At 37.2% G+C, this 19,379-nt stretch overlaps 1 protein-coding gene and 1 long non-coding RNA gene across 3 annotated transcripts in view; one reads left to right on the forward strand and one right to left on the reverse strand.

The window, feature by feature from the left end:
• Positions 1 to 4,239, reverse strand: part of LOC121823353 (uncharacterized) — an 18,678-nt gene extending 14,439 nt beyond the window's left edge. For both annotated transcript variants that reach the window (XR_006064752.2, XR_013045320.1), the window contains exons 1-2: positions 4,126 to 4,239; positions 1,291 to 1,566 (exon numbers count right to left, since the gene is read on the reverse strand). This is a non-coding gene — a long non-coding RNA (uncharacterized LOC121823353). The remainder of the gene's footprint in view (positions 1 to 1,290; positions 1,567 to 4,125) is intronic.
• Positions 1,414 to 18,998, forward strand: LOC102903251 (disintegrin and metalloproteinase domain-containing protein 26A-like). Its single transcript, XM_015998666.3, has 2 exons — positions 1,414 to 1,543; positions 16,464 to 18,998. The coding sequence occupies exon 2, from the start codon at positions 16,599 to 16,601 to the stop codon at positions 18,759 to 18,761; it is 2,163 nt and encodes a 720-aa protein (XP_015854152.2). The 5' UTR covers positions 1,414 to 1,543; positions 16,464 to 16,598; the 3' UTR covers positions 18,762 to 18,998.
• The last annotated feature ends 381 nt before the right edge of the window (positions 18,999 to 19,379 follow it).

The raw sequence follows: 19,379 nt of genomic DNA on the forward strand, positions 1-19,379 counted from the left end.
AATATTATTAAGTATAAATAACTATACAAGGAGATATAGTAAATGAATAATTCATAAGCACATAAAAATAAGTTAGCATTATATGTTAGCTATTTTAATTGAATGTTTGTTTCCTCTCGATTTAAAATAAAATAAATTTATTTTCATTTACAAACTGAAATTTGCTATTTTTATGGTGACACAGTGTTGCACATCCTTTTGGGTATTCATGAAAAACTGACTCATTCATTCATAAAGTATGATGACAAAATCCAGGTAATTATCACTGTTAACCACATAAGAATTATTATTTATTTGGTATGGAAAATTTCCAAATCCTTTAGTTCTACATAAAATATATAAAAAGTTACTGTAAAATCGGTATATATACTGTTCAAATATACAGTTCAAAACTGTAATTATTTGGCTAGAGGCTTTCTCTCTGCATATTCAATCTATTGGTGAAAGTTGGATTTTGAAGCAACTTAATAACATATGTTAATCTGACAAGACCTGCTAAGTATGGCTATAAATTCTGATATATGATATCAATTTTAATATATTTAAAGTATCCCCAAAACCTGACATTTTTAACATATATAATTATGATGGTTGAATTAGGATTTTTACTTATTTGTTGGCCCTTGTAAATGGTGTAAAACTTAGAAACAGACTGTAGCAGGTGACAAATAGCATTTGTGGTGTAAAGCCTAAACAACTATGAAGAGATGAAGGAGTGTCCTAAAGATGGAAGGGTCAAGGAAGAACATTGGCAGGTGCCAAGACAATTTTAATTAGTAAATAGACTTGTTATCACCATGTGTCCAAGCTATCCTGTTAAAAGCATTCGTCTCAGGTTGATGTTTTCGCAAGAATCAGTTAGTTAATTGCCAAAAAAAATTTATGCCGATCCTGCTATTTTATTCACGTCTCTTCTTCTAAGTTCTGTTTATGCCTTATTTTTTGATGACAGTTGTATGAAATAGGTAAAGCATCTTCATGAGCAGTTGCAGTGTCTGTTATATTCATTGACCATTGAAAGAAAAGAAGTAACAAACACTTGATTTCTTAGGCTATGTTGTAAAAGGGATAGAAAAATTCTTGCATATTTGAATGATTAAGAGTATTCTTTACTATTGTTCACAATTGAGGGAATAAACTGGGAAAAAGGTTTCAATATGCACAAAAGTTCAGAGTTCAGCTTTTGTTTACAATTCACATACAGTAAAATAAAATGAATGTCATGTAATGGTCTTTGTCTATATTAGAGATACTGGAGGATATCAAATGACAGGGAGGAAGCACACTTACTCACATTGAAGAAATCCTAATAAGTTTGGTTGAGATGACTGAAGAATACTTGGGAAGTACCTCATCATTGCCAGGTTCTATGGACTGGGAGGCTTCTGTTGCAAGGCACAGGATTCTAGAACCTTGTCCATGAGAGACAATGGAGAGCCCTTGAGTTCTCTTTATCATGTGTGCTCTCAGAAGATGATTAGTAGAATTACAAATGATTCTACAGCAGAGCCAGAACAAGAGCTATGCACATCACTCCATCATGGTAGGTCTTACAGGAGTTTCATTCTAAAAGACAGAAGGAGATATGATTATCAGAAGAATAAACATACGTTCCTTAATTCTTTGCCAATTGTTTAAAGTTTGGGGCATGGCATTTCCTTTAAATATTTTCTGCTTTTCTCTTTCTTTGGTGACTCTGTAGAGTTTTTCTTATAGATTTTGTAGTTTGTCAGGACAGCTGGAATTGTTGTAGACAGTTCTACTCACAGGAAAATTAGCGATATTATTTTATCTGGAGATTAAAATGCATGCTCATTTTAAAAATGTTTTTGCTTCAAAATAATATTTGATAATGAATACTTGTATCAAGGAAACTGCTGAGTAGTCTGAGTTTCACTAAACTGCTTTGAATTTTCATGGAAGTGCTGAACTTCATGAGAGTATTCCTCCATTCAGCCAGAAGATATTTATTTTTAAACATGGTTTCATGTAGTTCATGCTGGTCCTGTGCTTGCTATGTAGTTCTGAACTACTGATGCTCTTGCCTTGAGCTTCTGAGTGCTGAAATTATAGACCTCAGAATAAGAAGCACAACTTACTTTGCAGTTGGTATATTGCCTGTGTAGTGTGTAGGGTGCTATGGTGTTTTTAATGTGGTTTAATATTCTCTAGATAACAGAGAGCCTAAATGGTGAGTTTCTAGTTATTGATGAATTTGATGAAAATATAAGGGGGAAAAGCAATGGATAAAAGATGGTATTTTGGAGTTGCCTGGAAGACTCTGTTAATATCATTCTGCACCAGATTTTTAATGAAAGTATTCGATTTTGTCAACACCATTGGTCTCTAGAATCATTGTGTACAGTAATTTACACAATTGTACACAAGTATTCTTTCCAGTTTTTTTCCTGTTTCATACTTTTGAAATATATTTTTAATAGGGGATCCTGAGACTCACATTGACAGAACTTTGAGTGCTACACTAAAATACATATGACTGTTTTTTGTTGTTTCTGTTGTTACAATACAAATATAGGCATTCAAATAATTATGAAATGAATCAAAACCATAACGGACAGTGACTTAGCATGTCAAATTTTTAATCACAAGTTTAAGATATTGTCTTCAAAATCTATTTTACCAAAGAATTATCTTCTATGGCTTGTTAGCACTGCCTATGGCAACTCTCTTTTTTCCTTAGTTAGTTTTCTACACCAACAGGACACTCTTGTTTCTAGGAAAATGAGCACACTGGATGGGAAAGGTAGCTGAGTTGGTAAAGGATATACATTATAATCATAAAGACCTGAGTTTGAACACCAGAATATTCTAACAGGCAGGCATTAGCAGCATATGCTTGGAATACCAGGAGTGTCAGGAGGCAGAGATAGGAGAATGGCTAGGACTGTCTGTCCAGTGAGCTGAATCTCCTTAGTGAACTTTAAGTCAGTGTCAGACTCTGTGTCAAAAAGCAAGGTGGATAGTGACTTTGAATGCTCCCTAATGACAGTTCTTGTCCTAAACTCACACACTCTCTCTCCTCTCTCTCTCTCTCCCCCTTCTCTCTCTAACACACCCACACCAACACATAGATAAATATCCACACATACACAATCACACACATGCACACACACACACGCACACACACACACATCAAATAAACACACATTCAAAAATTACAAAAGCATAAATAGTAAAACAAAAAATAATGTATATGTCTCCAGAGTACCACTAATCTAGGATGAACTCTGGCCTACATATATACAGAGAAGTACATTTACTATGAACATGAACACAACCCACACAACCTTGGCATTCATGCCTAGAACACATCTACACTAAAATCCAAATGAGAAAAATGTTTGTCTTGAAACAATTTCCTGCCTCCTTTGACAATGACAAGCCATGAACTAAAATGAGCATCCAACCTCTACTTAATAAGCCAGAGTTTACCTTAGCTTTACAACATAAATCCGTTACAGAATAATCTTTCTGTACACTGTGAAGATGTGTGTTTGTCAATGCACCTTCTGATTGGTTGGATAAAATGCTCCACTAGGTTGGCAGGTAGAGGTTAGTTGGGACTTCAGAGCAGAGAGAAATGAATCGGGCATGAATCTAGGTGGGGGGAGAGACACCAGAGGAGCCAGAAAGGAAGCAGGACATGCAGAATGAGAGATGAAACCTACGAGCCATGTGGCAGCATATAGATTAATAGAAATGGGTTAATTTAAGTTATAAGAGTTAGATGCAAGCAAAAGGTAATGCCAAGCTTTCATAATTAATAAGTCTCTGTGTCAAGATTTGGGGGCTGGCAATTCAAGAAAGCCTGCTACAAATCACCATGACAGAAATTCAGTAATAAAATCTAAAATCAAAAACAAAACAGACAACACCCATTTTAGATGAGGATTCTTCCTGTTGTTGGGGAATGTTGTAAAATGATAACATTTAAAAACAACATGGAAAGGCAGAATAATTTTAAAAATTGGTGCTGTATGAAAAACATACCTCTGCAGGAACAAGAATACTTTAATCAAACTTAACAAAATACAAGCACAATGTTCATATATGTTGAACTAAAATCTAATCTATTTTAGTTCATACTTTATAATTTTCTCCTACCTAATTTGTTCATAGTTTTACTATACATGGGTCTGTCTTTCTTTTCTTTTCTTTTCTCTTCTTTTCTTTTCTTTTCTATGTGTCTTTTATTCATGATGCTCTGATAGATAAACTCTGAAAAAATATATACAAGTAAAGCATGAAAAACAAACCATTTGAAGACATAGATCCAACAGAGATTTCTGTTCCTCATTTGTTGTCTCACAGAATATAGTGGCTCTTGGTGAGATCCTGGTGCACATGAGGATAACTTGCCTGTAGCTTTGGCTGTGAAGGCGGCTTTCCTTTTCTGTATGACTAGAAGTTGGATATGCTCAATGCAACACCCTCCCCTAGTAGTGGTTATATATGCTCAAGAGTCATTAACATGTATAGAGACAGAATTTTGCAGGTTGATTGTCTTATGCCATATACTTTGAGGCCAGAGACACATTATCAACATGAAGCCCAAAATATACTTGATATCTATACACTTCTCATTGTCTGTCTACACTGACCAAAAGTCTTATCTTTGAGGAACAATCTTAGTACAGAATGACTGCTATTACCATGACTAGGTGATGGAAAAACTGAATCCATGGTTGTTCTAACCACCTGTTTGGGAGCTTTTCAAGACATAATAGAGATAAATGCTACTTTTTATGACATCATGCCCAAAAAACTTTCTTCCACACTTACAAAGTGAGGCAAATCTTTTATGAGAACCAGTGGGTTCATAAAAAGATTATCGAATATTTTGTGGTATTAGTTTACATGGGAAGTATTATAGCCTATCACGATAGAGTATTTTAAATTAACAATAAAATAAATGACTATCATGTTCAAACAGTTTATTTTACTGATGTGTTTTTGATGGACCTGAGATCTGGACTGAACAAATCTGGTATGAGTGAAAGGAAGTATATATCAAGTCTTAAAAGATTTTTGCAATTTGAATAGAAAACCATGAAGCATCATTGGTGTGATATCATATACTTCTTGGTAAGGCAAGGCTGTCCTGGTTATTTAGTACTAGTCACTGTTGAAACAGTTAAGTGTTCAAAATCACATTTGTGGAGTCATTATTTTGCTGTCAAGAGGGCTGCCTTCTGAAACCTGATGCTCCCTTTACTAACGAGTCTGTTTCTATATCAGTATTATGTTTTCTGTTACTGTAGCACTGTAATTTGACGTAACATTGGAATTATGATATTTCCAGTAGATTTTTGTTGTATTGTTGTTCAGAATTATTTTGACTATAGTGGGTATTTTGTATTTCCATACAAAATTTAACATTTTTTTTCAATTTCTGTGAATAATTGCATTGAAATTTTGATGGGAGAACATCAACTTTGTAGATTGTTTTTTGTAGGTTTAATATTTTTCTCAATCCCGCCAGTCCATGAGCATGGGAAGTCTTTCCATCCTAGAGCATCTTCTTCAAATTATTTTTTTCACTGTCTTAAAAAGTATATTTGTAAAAGTATTTTATTTCCTTGGTTAGATTTATCCCAATATATAAATACACACACACACACACACACATATCACACACACACATATGTGTGTGTGTGTGTGTGTGTGTATATATATATATATATATATATATATATATAGAGAGAGAGAGAGAGAGAGAGAGAGAGGGATAGGTAGGTAAGATGATAGATAGATAGATAGATAGATAGATAGATAGATAGATAGATAGATAGATAGATAGGCATATTAGACTATTGTAAATGGTATTGTTTCCTTGCTTTCTTTCTTGATGTGCCTGTGGTTTGTATATAGGAAGAAGATCAAATTTTGTATGTGAATTTTGTTTTCAGTTACTTTGCTTAATATATTTATCAGCTGTAATAGTTTTATGGTAGAGATCTTGGGTACATTTGTATATATTTCATCTGCAAATAAGAGTACTTTGGCTTCATACTTTACCATTATTATCATTGCATCTCCTACACTTCTCTTATTGCTCTAGCTAATCCTTCAAGCATTGCATTTAATAGGAAGAATGAACACCTTTTTCTTGTTCATGAGTTTCATGCAAATCCATCTAGGATGGTATTGGGTGCTGATTTGTTACATATTATCTATTTCCCACCTCTGTCCATCAGATTAAGGCTACCTGGTCTTATATTGAGGTCTTTGATCCATTAGGAGTTTGTGCAGGATAATGAGTATGATTCTATTTTTATACTTTGAAATGTAGTGATCCAATTTGAGCAGCACCATTTGTTGAAGATATTGTCTTTTTTTCTCCATGTGTATTTCTGGCTTTTTAAAAAATTAGGTGTCTACATATGTGTGGAATTATGTCTGGAACTCCTATTTAATTCCAGTGTTCAAAGTCAGTTTTTATGCCAATACCATGCATTTGCTTGCTTGTTTGTTTGTGTGTGTGTGTGTGTGTGTGTGTATGTGTGTGTGTGTGTGTGTGTGTGTGTGTGTTGTTTGTTTTCAAGACAAGATTTCTCTGTGTAACATCCCTAGCTGTCCTGGAACTAGCTCTGTAGACCACGATGGCCTAGAACTCACAGAGATCCAGGTGCCCCTGCCTCCCAAGGGCTAGGATTAAAGGCATGTGCCACATGCACCCAGCAGGTCTTTTTTAAAATTTTATAATTTGATTTAATTTTACAGATCAGTCACGGATTCCCCTGTCCTCCTTCCTCACGTCTCCCTCTGCCCTCCCCCAAGCCCACCCCCCATTCCCATCTCCTCCAGGGGAAGGACTCTCCTGGGGATTCAGCTCAACCTGGTAGATTCAGTCCAGGCAGGTCCAGTACCCTCCTCCCAGGCTTAGCAAAGTGTCCCTGCATAGGCCCTAGGTTCCAAATAGCTAGCTCATGCACTAAGGGCAGGTCCTAGTTTCACTGCCTGGGTGCCTCCCAAACAGTTAAAGCTAATCAACTGTCTCACTTATCCAGAGGGTCTGATCCAGTTGGGGGCTCCTCAGCTATTGGTTCATAGTTCATGTGTTTCTACTAATTTGGCTATTTGTCCCTGTGCTTTTTCCAATCTTGGTCTCAACAATTCTCGCTCATACAATCCCTCCTCTTTCTCACCGATTGGATTCCTGGGGCCTGGCATTGGATCTCTGATTCTGCTTCCATCAGTCACTGGATGAGATTTCTAGCATGACAGTTAGGGTGTTTGGCTATCCTATCACCAGAGTAGGTCAGTTCGGGCTTTTTCTCGACCATTGCCAGTAGTCTATTGTGGAGGTATCTTTGTGGGGACCTCTCTACCACTTTGCTTCTTCCTATTCCCATGGGGTCTTCATTTATCATGGTGTATTTTTCCTTGTTCTCCCTCTCTATTTTTGATCCAGCTGGGATCTCGTGATCCCCTAAGCTCTCTTTCCCTCAACCCTTGCCCTTCATTATCCCCCTCCCCCACATCCAGTTTGTTCATGTAGATCTCATCCATTTCTCTGTCGTTGGGCAATCCCTGTGGCTTTCTTAGGGTTCTGTTTTCTAGGTAGCCTCCCTGGAGTTGTGAGTAGCAGTCTAGTCATCCTTTGTTTTACATCTAATATCCTCCTACGAGTGAGTACATACAGTGTTTGTCTTTCTGAGTCTGGGTTACCTCACTCAGGATGATATTTCCTAGATCCATCCATTTGCCTGCAAACTTCATGATGTCATTGTTTTTCTCTGCTGAGTTGTAGTCCATTGTGTATATGTACATCTTATTTATCCATTCTTCAGTTGAAGGGTATCTAGGTAATTTCCAGGTTCTGGTTATTACAAACAATGCTGATATGAACATAGCTAAGCATGTGTCCTTTTGGTATGATTGAGCATTCTTTAGGTATATGTCCACGAGTGGTATAGCTGGGTTATGGGGGAGATTGATTCCCAATTTTCTAAGAAAGCTTAATATTGATTTCCAAAGTGGCTGTACAAGCTTGCATTCCCAGGAGCAGTGGAGGAAAGTTCCTCTGGCTCCATATCCTCTCCAGCATAAGCTATCTTCAGAGTTTTGGTCTTAGCCATTCTGACGGGTGTAAAGTAGTATCTCAGAGTCATTTTGATTTGCATTTCCCTGATGATTAGGGAGGCTGAGCAATGCCTTAAATGTCTTTCAGCCATTTGAGCTTCCTCTGTTGAGAATTCTCTGTCTAGCTCTATAGCCCATTTCCTAATTGGACTGTTGGGCATTTTGATGTCTAATTTCTTGAGTTCTTTATATATTCTGTATATCAGCCCTCTGTCAGATGTGGGCTTGGTGAAGAACTTTTCCCATTCTGTAGGCAGTCACTTTGTCTTGTTGACAGTGTCCTTTGCTCTACAAAAGCTTCTCAGTTTCAAGAGGTCCCATTGATTGATTGTTTCTCTCCGTGTCTGTGCTACTGGTGTTATATTTAGGAAGTGATCTCCTATGCAAATGTGTTCAAGACTACTTCCCACTTTCTCTTCTATCTGGTTCAGAGTAGCTGGATTTATGTTGAGGTCTTTGATCCACTTGGACTTAAGTTTTGTGCACAGTGACAGATATGGATCTATTTTTAGCCTTCTACATGTTGACATCCAGTTATGCCAGCACCATTTGTTGAAGATGCTTTCTTTTTTCCCATTGTACAGTTTTGGTTTCTTTGTCAAAAATTATATGTTCATAGGTGTGCAGATTAATGTCAGGGTCTTCAATAAGATTCCATTGGTCCATGTGTCAGCATTTATGCCAGTACCAAGCTGTTTTTATTACTGTAGCTCTATAGCAGTGCTTGAGGCCAGGGATTGTGAAAACTCCAGAGGTTATTTTATTGTACATGATTCTTTTGGCTATCCTGGGTATTTGTTTTTCCATATGAAATTGAGTATTATTCTTTCCAGGTCTGTGAAGAATTGTGTTGGTATTTTGATGGGGATTGCATTGAATCTGTAAATTGCTTTTGGTAAGATTGCCATTTTTATTATGTTAATCCTGCCTATCCATGAGCATGGGAGATCTTTGCATTTTCTGACATCTTCTATTTCTTTTTTCAGGGACTTAAAGTTCTTGTCATATAGGTCCTTCACTTGCTTAGTTAGAGTTACCCCAGGGTATTTTTTATCATGTGTGGCTATTATAAATGTGATGTATCTCTGATTTCCTTCTCAGCCTGTTCGTCAATTGTATATAGGAGAGCTACTGATTTTTTTTTTTTATTTAATCTTGTATCCTGCTATGTTGCTGAAGGTGTTTATAAGCTTTATCAGTTCCTGGGTGGAATCTTTGGGGTCACTCAAGTATACTATCAAGTCATCTGCAAATAAGGAAAGCTTGAATTCTTCCTTCCCAATTTGTATCCCATTAATCTCCTTATGTTGTCTTATTGCTCTGGCTAGAACTTCAAGTACTATATTGAATAAGTATGCGGAGAGTGGACAGCCTTGCCTTGTTCCTGATTTTAGTGGAACCGTTTTGAGTTTCTCTCCATTTAATTTGATGTTGGCTGTTGGCTTGCTGTAAATTGTCTTTACTGTGTTTAGATATGTTCCCTGTATTCTGATCTCTCAAATACCTTTATCATGAAGGGGTGTTGGATTTTGTCAAATGCTTTTTCAGCATCTAGTGAGATGATCATGTGGTTTTTTTCGTTCAGTTTGTTTATATGGTGGATTTCATTGAGGGACTTTCGTATGTTGAACCACACTTGCATCCCTGGGATGAAGCCTACTTGATCATGATGGATAATTGTTTTGATGTGTTCTTGGAGTCTGTTTGCCAGTATTTTATTGAGTATTTTTGCATCAATATTCATGAGGGTGATTGATCTGTAGTACTCTTTCTTTGTTGCATCTTTGTTTGGTTTAGGAATCAGGGTAATTGTAGCCTCATAGAAGGAGTTTTATAATGTTCCTTCTGTTTCTATTGTGTGGAACAAATTAAAGAGTGTTGGTATTAACTCTTCTTTGAAGATCTGGTAGAATTCTGTGCTGAAACCATCTGGTCCTGGTTTGTTTTTTTTTTTTTTTTTTGGTTGGTAGATTTTTAATGAATATTTCTATTTCCTTAGGGGTTATTGGTCTATTTAAATAGTTTATCTGGTCTTGATTTAACTAGGTATGTGGTATCTATCCAGAAAATTATCCATTTCTTTAAGATATTCCAGTTTTGTGGAGTAGAGGTTTTTGAAGTATGACCTGACAATTCTCTGGATTTCCTCATTGTCTGATGTTATGTCTCCCTTTTCAGTTCTGATTTTGTTAATTTGGATTCTCTCTCTCTCTCTCTCTCTCTCTCTCTCTCTCTCTCTCTCTCTCTCTCTCTCTCTGTCTTTTGTTTAGTTTGGATAAGGGCTTCTCTATCTTGTTGACTTTCTCAAAGAACCAACTCTTTGCTTCATTAATTTTTTGTATTGTTCTATTTGTTTCTATTTTATTGATTTTAGCTCTCAATTTGATAATTTCCTGGTATCTATTCTTCCTGGGTGACTTTGTCTCTTCTTGTTCTAGAGCTTTCAGGTGTGCTGTTAAGTCACTAGTGTGAGATTTCTCCAACTTCTTTATGTGGGAATTTAGTGCTATGAGTTTCCTTCTAAGCACTGCTTTCATAGTGTCCCATAAGTTTGGATATGTGGTATATTCATTTTGATTGATCTCTAGGAAGTCTTTAATTTCTTTCTTTATTTCTTCCTTAACCCATTGGTGATTTAGTTCAGTATTACTCAATTTCCATGAGACTGTATGCTTTCTGTAGTATTTGTTGTTGTTGAAATCTAACTTTAAGCCATGGTGGTCTGATAGAATGCAGGAGGTTATTCCAATTGCTTTGTATCTGTTGAGATTTGCTTTGTGGCCAATTATGTGGTTGATTTTAGAGAAGGTTCCATGGGGTGCTGAGAAGGTATAATCTTTTTTATTAAGATGGAATGTTCTGTAAATATCAATTAAGTCCATTTGAGTCATAACATCAGTTAAGTCCTTTATTTTTCTGTTAAGTTTCAATATGGGAGGTCTGTCCAGTGGTGAAAGTGGGGTATTGAAGCCTCCCACTATTAATGTGTGGGGTTTTATATGTGATTTAAGCTTTAGTAAAGTTTCTTTTACATATGTGGGTACCCTTGTGTTTGGGGCATAAATGTTCAGAATTAGTGAACTTCATCTTGGTGGATCTTTCCTGTGTTGAGTATGTAATGTCCCCCTTGATTTCTTTTGATTGATTTTAGTTTGAAGTCTATTTTGTTGGATATTAGGATGGCTACACCTGCCTGTTTCTTAAGTCCATTTGATTGGAAAGTCTTTTCCCAGCCTTTTATTCTTAGGTAGTGTCTCTCTTTGAATTTGAGGTGTGTTTCTTGTATGCAGCAGAATGATGGGTCCTGCTTTCATATCCATTCTGTTAGCCTGTGTCTTTTTATAGGTGAATTAAGTCCATTGATATTAAGGGATATTAATGACCAGTGATTGTTCATTACTGTTATTATTATTATTATTATTATTATTATTATTATTATTATTTTGGTGGTAGTGTGTGTGTACTTCTCTTCTTTGGGGTTTACTGCTGTGGCGTTATCTGTTGCCTGTGTTTTTGTGGGTGTGTCTGACTTCCATAGGTTGGAATTTTCCTTCTAGTGCTTTCTGTAGGGCTGGGTTTCTGGATAAGTATTGTTTAAATCTGGTTTTGCCTTGAAATGTCTTGTTCACTCCGTCTATGATGATTGAAAGTTTTGCTGGGTATATTAGTCTAGGCTGGCATCCATGGTCTCTTAGTGTCTGCATTACATCTGTCCAGGTCCCTCTGGCTTTCAAAGTCTCCATCGAGAAATCTAGTGTTATTCTGATGGGTTTGCCTTTATAAGTCACTTGGCCTTTTTCCTTTCCTGCTCTTAATATTCTTTCTTTATTCTGTATGTTTAGTTATTTAATTATTATGTGGCAAGGGGACTGTTTTGGGGGAGGTCTAGTCTGTTTGGTGTTCTATAGGCTTCTTGTATCTTCAAAGGCATTACTTCTTTAAGTTGGGAAAGTTTTCTTCTATGATCTTGTTGAATATATTTTCTGTGCCTTTGAGTTGGTATTCTCCTTCTTCTATCCCTATTATTTGTAAGCTTGGTCTTTTCATGTTGTCCCAAATTTCCTGGACATTTTGGGTCATGACTTTGTTGGCTTTAGTGTTTTCTTTGACTGATGAATCTATTTCTTCTAATGTATTTTCAAAGACAGAGATCTGCTCTTCCATCTCTTGTATTCCATTGATTATACTTGTATCTTTAGTTCCTGTTATTTACTCACATTTTCTATTTCCATCATTCCCTCTGTTTGTGTGTTCTTCATTTTTTCTGTTTCCCTTTTCAGGTCTTTCACTGTTTCCCTCATCTGTTTCATTGCTTTTTCATGGTTTCTTTCAGGGATTTATTGTTTTCTTCTGCTTTCTTTGTCCTTTCCTCTAGTTTTTTATAGCGTTCTTCCCATTTCTTGTGTCTTTTCCTTAATTTCATTTATGATTTCTTCTTTAAAAGTCTCTAGCATCTTCATGATGTTATTCCTAAGGTTGCTTTCTTCTACCTCTTCCATTTTGTGATCTTCAGGTCTAGCTTTTGGAAGAGGGCTAGGTTCTGGTGATGCTGTATTGCTCTTTATTTTGTTGTATGTACTTCTGCCTTGACATTTGCCCATCTCTCGTGGATTCGTTCTTGGTCTTAGCAGTGCTCTTGGTCCAGACAGAGCTGACAGATTCGGCGTTTCAGGAAGCCTCTGGCCTGGGTGTGAGCTCCAGGCCAGAAGAGCGCTGGGGGCTGGTCTCTAAGTCTCAGGAAGTGGTGCATGTCTCGGGCAGATGGGTGTGGGGCAGGTTGTGTAGATTGCAAGGTGTGCCATGGGGGGTGTCTAGGAGAAGGGGAACCTTCCCCCTGGGGCCCTCCTGATGGCCAGAACCTGGGGCTAAGTTGGGCAGGTCTTCCCTGGAATGGCTGGTGCCCAGGGATGGGACCTAGGGGCAGACCTCTCTGGGGATGACCCCAGGAACTCACCTCTGGTCAGGATGGGAGTTGGGGGCTGGTCTCCAAGTCTCAGGAAATGGGGGGGGGCTCGGGTAGATGGGTATGGGGGCAGTGCGTATAGACTGCAGGGTCTACCGGGGGTCTTGGAGAAGAGGAACCTTCCCAGGAGTCCCGACCAGTGGCCACAAACTGGGGCCTAGTTGGGCGGGTCTTCCCAGGAACGGCTGGTGCCCAGGGATGGGACCTAGGGGCAGGAGTGGAAAGAATTTTAAGGGAGATACCAATCCATCTGAATTGGATTTAGACTACATTTCATGATAGTGAACCCATATTTGATATTGTTTATGTGGCCAAGAATCTTAGACTAGGAGTCATGGGAACTAGATGGAAACATACTACTATGGTTCTAATAAAATAATATTACAAGAAAATGACTCCTAATAACATATTATATCTATAGTTCAGAGTGTCACTCAACCCTCATCAAATAGCTTCTTCATGCACTGGATGGTAAATAGCACAGAGATCCATAGCAATAGAAAGCGATAAAGTTGGAAGTCTCAGTCCTAAAGGGGATATCTTTATCAAACCCCTCCCCTCAAGACTTAGAGACCTATGTGCAGAGGGAAATGAAAAAGATTCTAAGAGCCATAAGTGATAGATGATTTTATGAAACTTGAATTCTCCACATATAATAAGACAGACACACATATGAACTCACAAAATTGTGGAAACAAGACTTACACAAGAATCTCATCAGAAAGAAGTAGACACAAAGTCCCATCACTAAAAAAATATAATCAAAAGATATTTTCTGGAAAAAAATTAAATGAAAGATTGTGAAGCTCCACCCCTAGGTAGGAAGCTCTCTGTAAGTGGAAACTGCTAAGAGAAAGGAAATTGGTTTTCTTCAATGGAGTGAAACAGAGTATATCAACCTGATTCACTGACTCACTCAAGGGCAGAACTGATGATGGCAAGCACAAACTGGACTCCAGATTTTCTGCAGTCTTTCTTTTTTCATTTGTTTGTATTTATTTATTATTTGTATTTATTAGAGAAAAACAACATGAAGTTGGGTAGATTGGAAGGGAGAAAAGATCTAGGAACACTTGAAAGGTGAGGAAGAATATAATATAAAGTATAAAATCTTAAATAAATAAATAAGTAAAAATGATGGAAGAGTCAGTGCAGCACACTGGCAGGTCACCAAGCTTCGTGACACTGGCAACCTTAATTAATGAATACACTTGTTTCTACCATTTGCCTTCAACAATTTATAAAATATACTGGTCTCAGATTGATATTTTCTCAGCTGTCTAACAAAGAAATTTAACCTACACAGTTACCCCTACAATTCTAAATTCACAAATTAGTTTTAATAGTTGTTTTATGAAGTAGACAAAGCATCTACATCTACATGAGCAAGTGTGCAATGTCTCTGAGATACTTATGACCTTAGAAAGGTAAACCAACAGCAGACACTTGATTCTTTGGAGCAGAGGTTCCCGATGTTCCTAATGCTAAAGATAGAATCCTTTAGATAGACACAGGGATCTAGGGCTTTGTCCATGAGAGACAAAGAAAGGAAAGAATTCATGGTCTCTTATGCATTCTCAAACAAATGAAAAAGAACAACGACAAAAATAAAACCCTTGGCTACTAAGATGGGTTTTACAAATGCTTCATGAGCAAGGACATAACTAGAAGGGACCATGGGCATCACTGTATCTGGTGATAGTCTTTCAGGAGAGTTGTTGCAAAAAACAGAAGCACAAAAAAAAATAGGAGGTGGACACACACATCCCTTAATTCATTGCCAATTGTTCAGATCTTGGGACAGCATTTCCTTTCATTATTTCCAATTTCTTCAATTTCATCATGGTGACTCTAGAGTTTTTAGTCTGATAATTTTTAGGAAGCTCATGTGGCAAATGGCTAGCTATTGGTGAATTTGATGAAATTATGGGGAGAAAAATGGTAAGGTAAAAGAGGACGTCTGAGAGTCAAGTTGTAATCTCTGCTGTTATAGATGTATCTTATTTTTGGATGAAAATGTTATCTTTTCTCCATAGTTCTGGATGCTAGAATTATTGCTAATAGTAATTAAATTATTACAAGACTATTCTTGCTCATTATTCTTTGAAGTGTTTTACTTAACCTTCTGTTTATTAGTGTAGTTTTCATCATTAATTGATATTGTTCCTACAATATCAATGTTACTGTATTAGGAATAAATAATTCCTTTCTTCACACCACCAATATACACGCTATAAGAATTATTAAATCTAAAAGAAAACATCCATAGATATTGAATTATCATGTCAGGATTTTAATCATAATTCCACTATGTTGTCCTAAAATTTCTTTATAAATTATTTTTCTTTTGTAAGCTCCTGGCACTGTAGTTGGTAACACAGTTTGTTCCTTATTTGACTAATTTTTTTCAAATAATTATACACTAAGTTGAGGATCCAGGACAGGGTAAATAGTTCGATTGGTAAAGTGAACGCTTCACAAGCAGAGGAACATGAGACTGATCCTTGGCAACGATATAAAAGCCTGGTTTAGTGGTCTGTACATGCAGAGCCAACAATGGAGAGGCAGAGACATGCAGATTACTAAGGCTTGCTGAACAGCCAGCCTCCCCTCTTTAGTGAGTGCCAGGTAAAAGATGAACATTGTATCAGAAACCAAGGTGGAGTGTGACATAGGAAAGATATCCAAGACTAACTCTTGAACTCTACAAAAATAGACACATACACACACAACGACATGCACTCATACACTCATATAATATAAAGATATAATAAACTGATAAAATATTAAAATGTAAATATTAAATGCATAAACAAGGTATATAGTTTCTGAGGACTCACTTTAGGACTATGGCCTCCACACATATATTAACAGGTACACAAGCTTCAAAAGCACACCATTGTACATGCTCACATTCACTAACATTAATGTCAAAGAAATAAAGTGAAAAAATAAAAGAGAAATTGTTAATCTTGAGAGGTTTCTGACATCCATGGCCATGCAAAGGCAATGATTGAAAGGAACATAAATGTACCCAATAAGCAGGAAATTTTTTAGTGTTTTCTAATTTAAAGTAATATCATTGATCTATGAAAGCAGGTATAATGTTAATTTTCAGATTATGAAATCGTTCATTGCTATCGAGGAAAAGTTGAAAATTCAAACATTAAGAAACAATGTGGAAAAGAGGGTAAGTTATTAAAAGCTGGTAGTGTATTAGAAATCAGTTTGCACAGGAACAAGTGTACTTTACAACAATCAATCAGAATCTCCACGAACACTGTGTCCCATTTTGGAATATAAATTCATTTAAGCCTAATTTTTGCTATTTTTTTCTAACCTGACTTCATCATGGTTTATTTATATTTGCCCTTTGTTTAACTATTTCCTTTAGTCCCGATGCTCTGATGGATCAATTCTGCCAGAAGACACACCATTAAAGACCAGTGCTGCATGCAACCAGACAAAGTGAGGACTAAGAGAGCAAAGCCCTCTGGTGTCTGGTGAGGCCCTGGTCCATGAGAGAATCATGTTCCTTCAGCTCTGCCTGTGGATGTTGCTCTTACTCTCTGTATGGTCACCAAATGCATATGCTAGGTACAGTAGCCCTCCAGAAGTAGTGATACCCTTGAGGGTCACTGACCCTAGTACACATGATGTTTCCCCAGACTGGCTCTGCTATAGCCTGCGCTTTGGAGGAGAGAGACATATTATCACCATGAAACCCACAAAATACTTCGTATCCAGGAACTTCCTACTGTTCACATACAATGACAAAGGTGATCTCCTTGAAGAACAGCCTTTTGTACAGAAAGATTGCTACTACCATGGCTATGTAGATGGAGAACCTGAATCCATGCTCATTATTAACACCTGTTTTGGGAGTTTGCAAGGCATAATAGAGATAAATGGCACAGCTTATGAAATCATGCCCAAGAACCAAACATCCACATTTGAACATCTGGTATACAAAATAGACAGTGAGGACTCAGAATCATTTTCTATGAGATGTGGGTTAACAGAAGAAGAGATAGCACAACAAATGAAGATTCAAGAAAGCAAAGACTCCACACTTATGCAAAGCCAATATGAGAATTGGTGGACCCACCACAAGTATGTTGAATATTATGTGGCAGTAGATAATAAACGATATGTTTACAAAAATAATAATGTCACAGCTTGTTTGCAGGAAATGTTGCAAGTTGTCAATGCAATAAATGGTTATTATCTTCAGATAGATGTTGAGGTGGTTTTAACTACACTGGAAGTTTGGACTCAAAGAAACCATGTCAATGTAACAGGATCTATAAGAGAGGTCCTACCTAATTTCTGCCGTTGGAAGATGAAAAACGTTGACAATCACATTAGAAGTGATATTGCACATCTTTTTGCCAGGCAAGGATATGGTGGGTTATTAGGGCTAGCTTATTTAGGCACAGTTTGCACAGATATTAGTTGTGCAGTTAATAGTTTCATGACAGATTCAGTTCAAGACATGGCATTCATTATAGCACATGAGATGGGTCATAATTTGGGTATGCCTCATGATAAGAATGATTGTGCTTGTGGATTACCTAAGTGCATAATGGCCCCAGCAAAATCTAATTACCCTAGATTCAGCAACTGCAGTTATGAGAATATGTATTCAGTAATTACGGGGAAAGATTGTCTATACAATATTCCAGATAAAATAGAAACACCTAACTTCGCCTTGTGTGGGAATACTTTAGTTGAAGAAGGAGAGCAGTGTGACTGTGGAACCTCTGAATCATGTGGGAGGGATCCATGCTGTGGTGAAGACTGTGTTCTCAAGTTGGGTGCTGAATGTGCTTTTGGACGTTGTTGCAAAGATTGCAAGATCATGCCAGCAGGCACCTTGTGTAGAGACGAGAACAATGAATGTGACCTTCCAGAGTGGTGTAATGGAACTTCAGGTAAGTGTCCAGAAGATGTATACATGGAAGATGGAAGCCCTTGCGGGGGAGATAGTTATTGCTATAATAGGACATGTCATAAACGCGAAGAACACTGTCAGATGCTTTTTGGCAGGAGTGCCAAGAGTGCAGATGAGACTTGCTACATGGAAATGAACACACGGGGTGATCGTTTCGGTAACTGTGGTAATGACAGCCTTAAGTACAGAAGATGTGATAATGCTGATGTACTCTGTGGACGAATTCAGTGTGAAAATGTGGAAGAGATTCCACAGAGGAGAAACCATGAAACAGTGCATTGGACTCACTTCAATAATGTCACCTGCTGGAGTATGGACTATCATTTTGGAATTGCCATAGAGGACATCGGAGCAGTGAGAGATGGCACAGCTTGTGGTCCAGGCCTTATATGCATTGACAGGAAGTGTGTCCCTAAGTCTGTTTTGTTAAGTAATTGTTCAGCATACCAATGCAATATGAAAGGAGTCTGCAACAATAAACATCACTGCCATTGTGATATCCAGTGGAAGCCACCAGACTGTCTACTAAATGGCTTTGGAGGTAGTGTAGACAGTGGACCACCACCAAGGACATATACTGAAGAGACTTCCCATGGAGGTATGATAGTGCTAGGTTTTTTTATTATTTTTTTTATTTTCTTAATTTTCTTGATTGTTCTAGTCATAATTAGGGGATCAAACCAAGAACCAGAAGACATGGGAGAACATGAAACTTACAGCCACACCTCCTTTCACTGAAAATTCACCTGATAATTTACCTCAGAAACATGACAAAAACAAAAAGAAAAAAAATGAGAGAAAGCATAAGAAAATACATACTCCCTAGGAAATTCATCATGTGTTAATTTGTAGACATCTGAACCTAGAAATATCACTGTGTGAGTAAGATATCCAAACCAAGAAATTCTGGAGACCTTCTTGTTCGAATATAAAAAATTATTCAAAACTAAATAAAAGGAGGTCCTATCACACGCATATTTTTCTTTATTTTAATAAATTTTTTGCCGTATTTTTAATGAAATTGATGTCTGTTGGCCATTAGCATACATCCAACTCATGGTCTTCCGTATGTTTCTTTGCATTTGTTTTCTCTCAGCTCTAAAGCCCTTCCCCTTTTCAATCTGCTTTGTCACATAGCAAGAAGGAACCTGCAAATACCATTTCCTCATGGCAATTCCTATCTGCTAGAACCTGCCCCTTAAGAGACCCACAGTGAGATTTGAAACTTGAGAGAATGGTTTCAGGTTCTGAGGATGGTTGATGCAGTCTCAGCTCTCACCTTGATGGAATCAGAAGGTCTCACTCTACAGGAGATTTTAACACAGATTTGAAAACAGACCAACAGACCTGTTCTAG

The sequence above is a fragment of the Peromyscus maniculatus genome, chromosome 17, assembly GCF_049852395.1.
Source record: "Peromyscus maniculatus bairdii isolate BWxNUB_F1_BW_parent chromosome 17, HU_Pman_BW_mat_3.1, whole genome shotgun sequence".
In the NCBI taxonomy this organism is placed as follows: Eukaryota; Metazoa; Chordata; class Mammalia; order Rodentia; family Cricetidae; genus Peromyscus; species Peromyscus maniculatus.

Coding starts and splice junctions, on each gene's coding strand:
- LOC102903251 (XM_015998666.3), top strand. CDS start 16,599: ATGTTCCTTCAGCTCTGCCTGTGGATGTTGCTCTTACTCTCTGTATGG.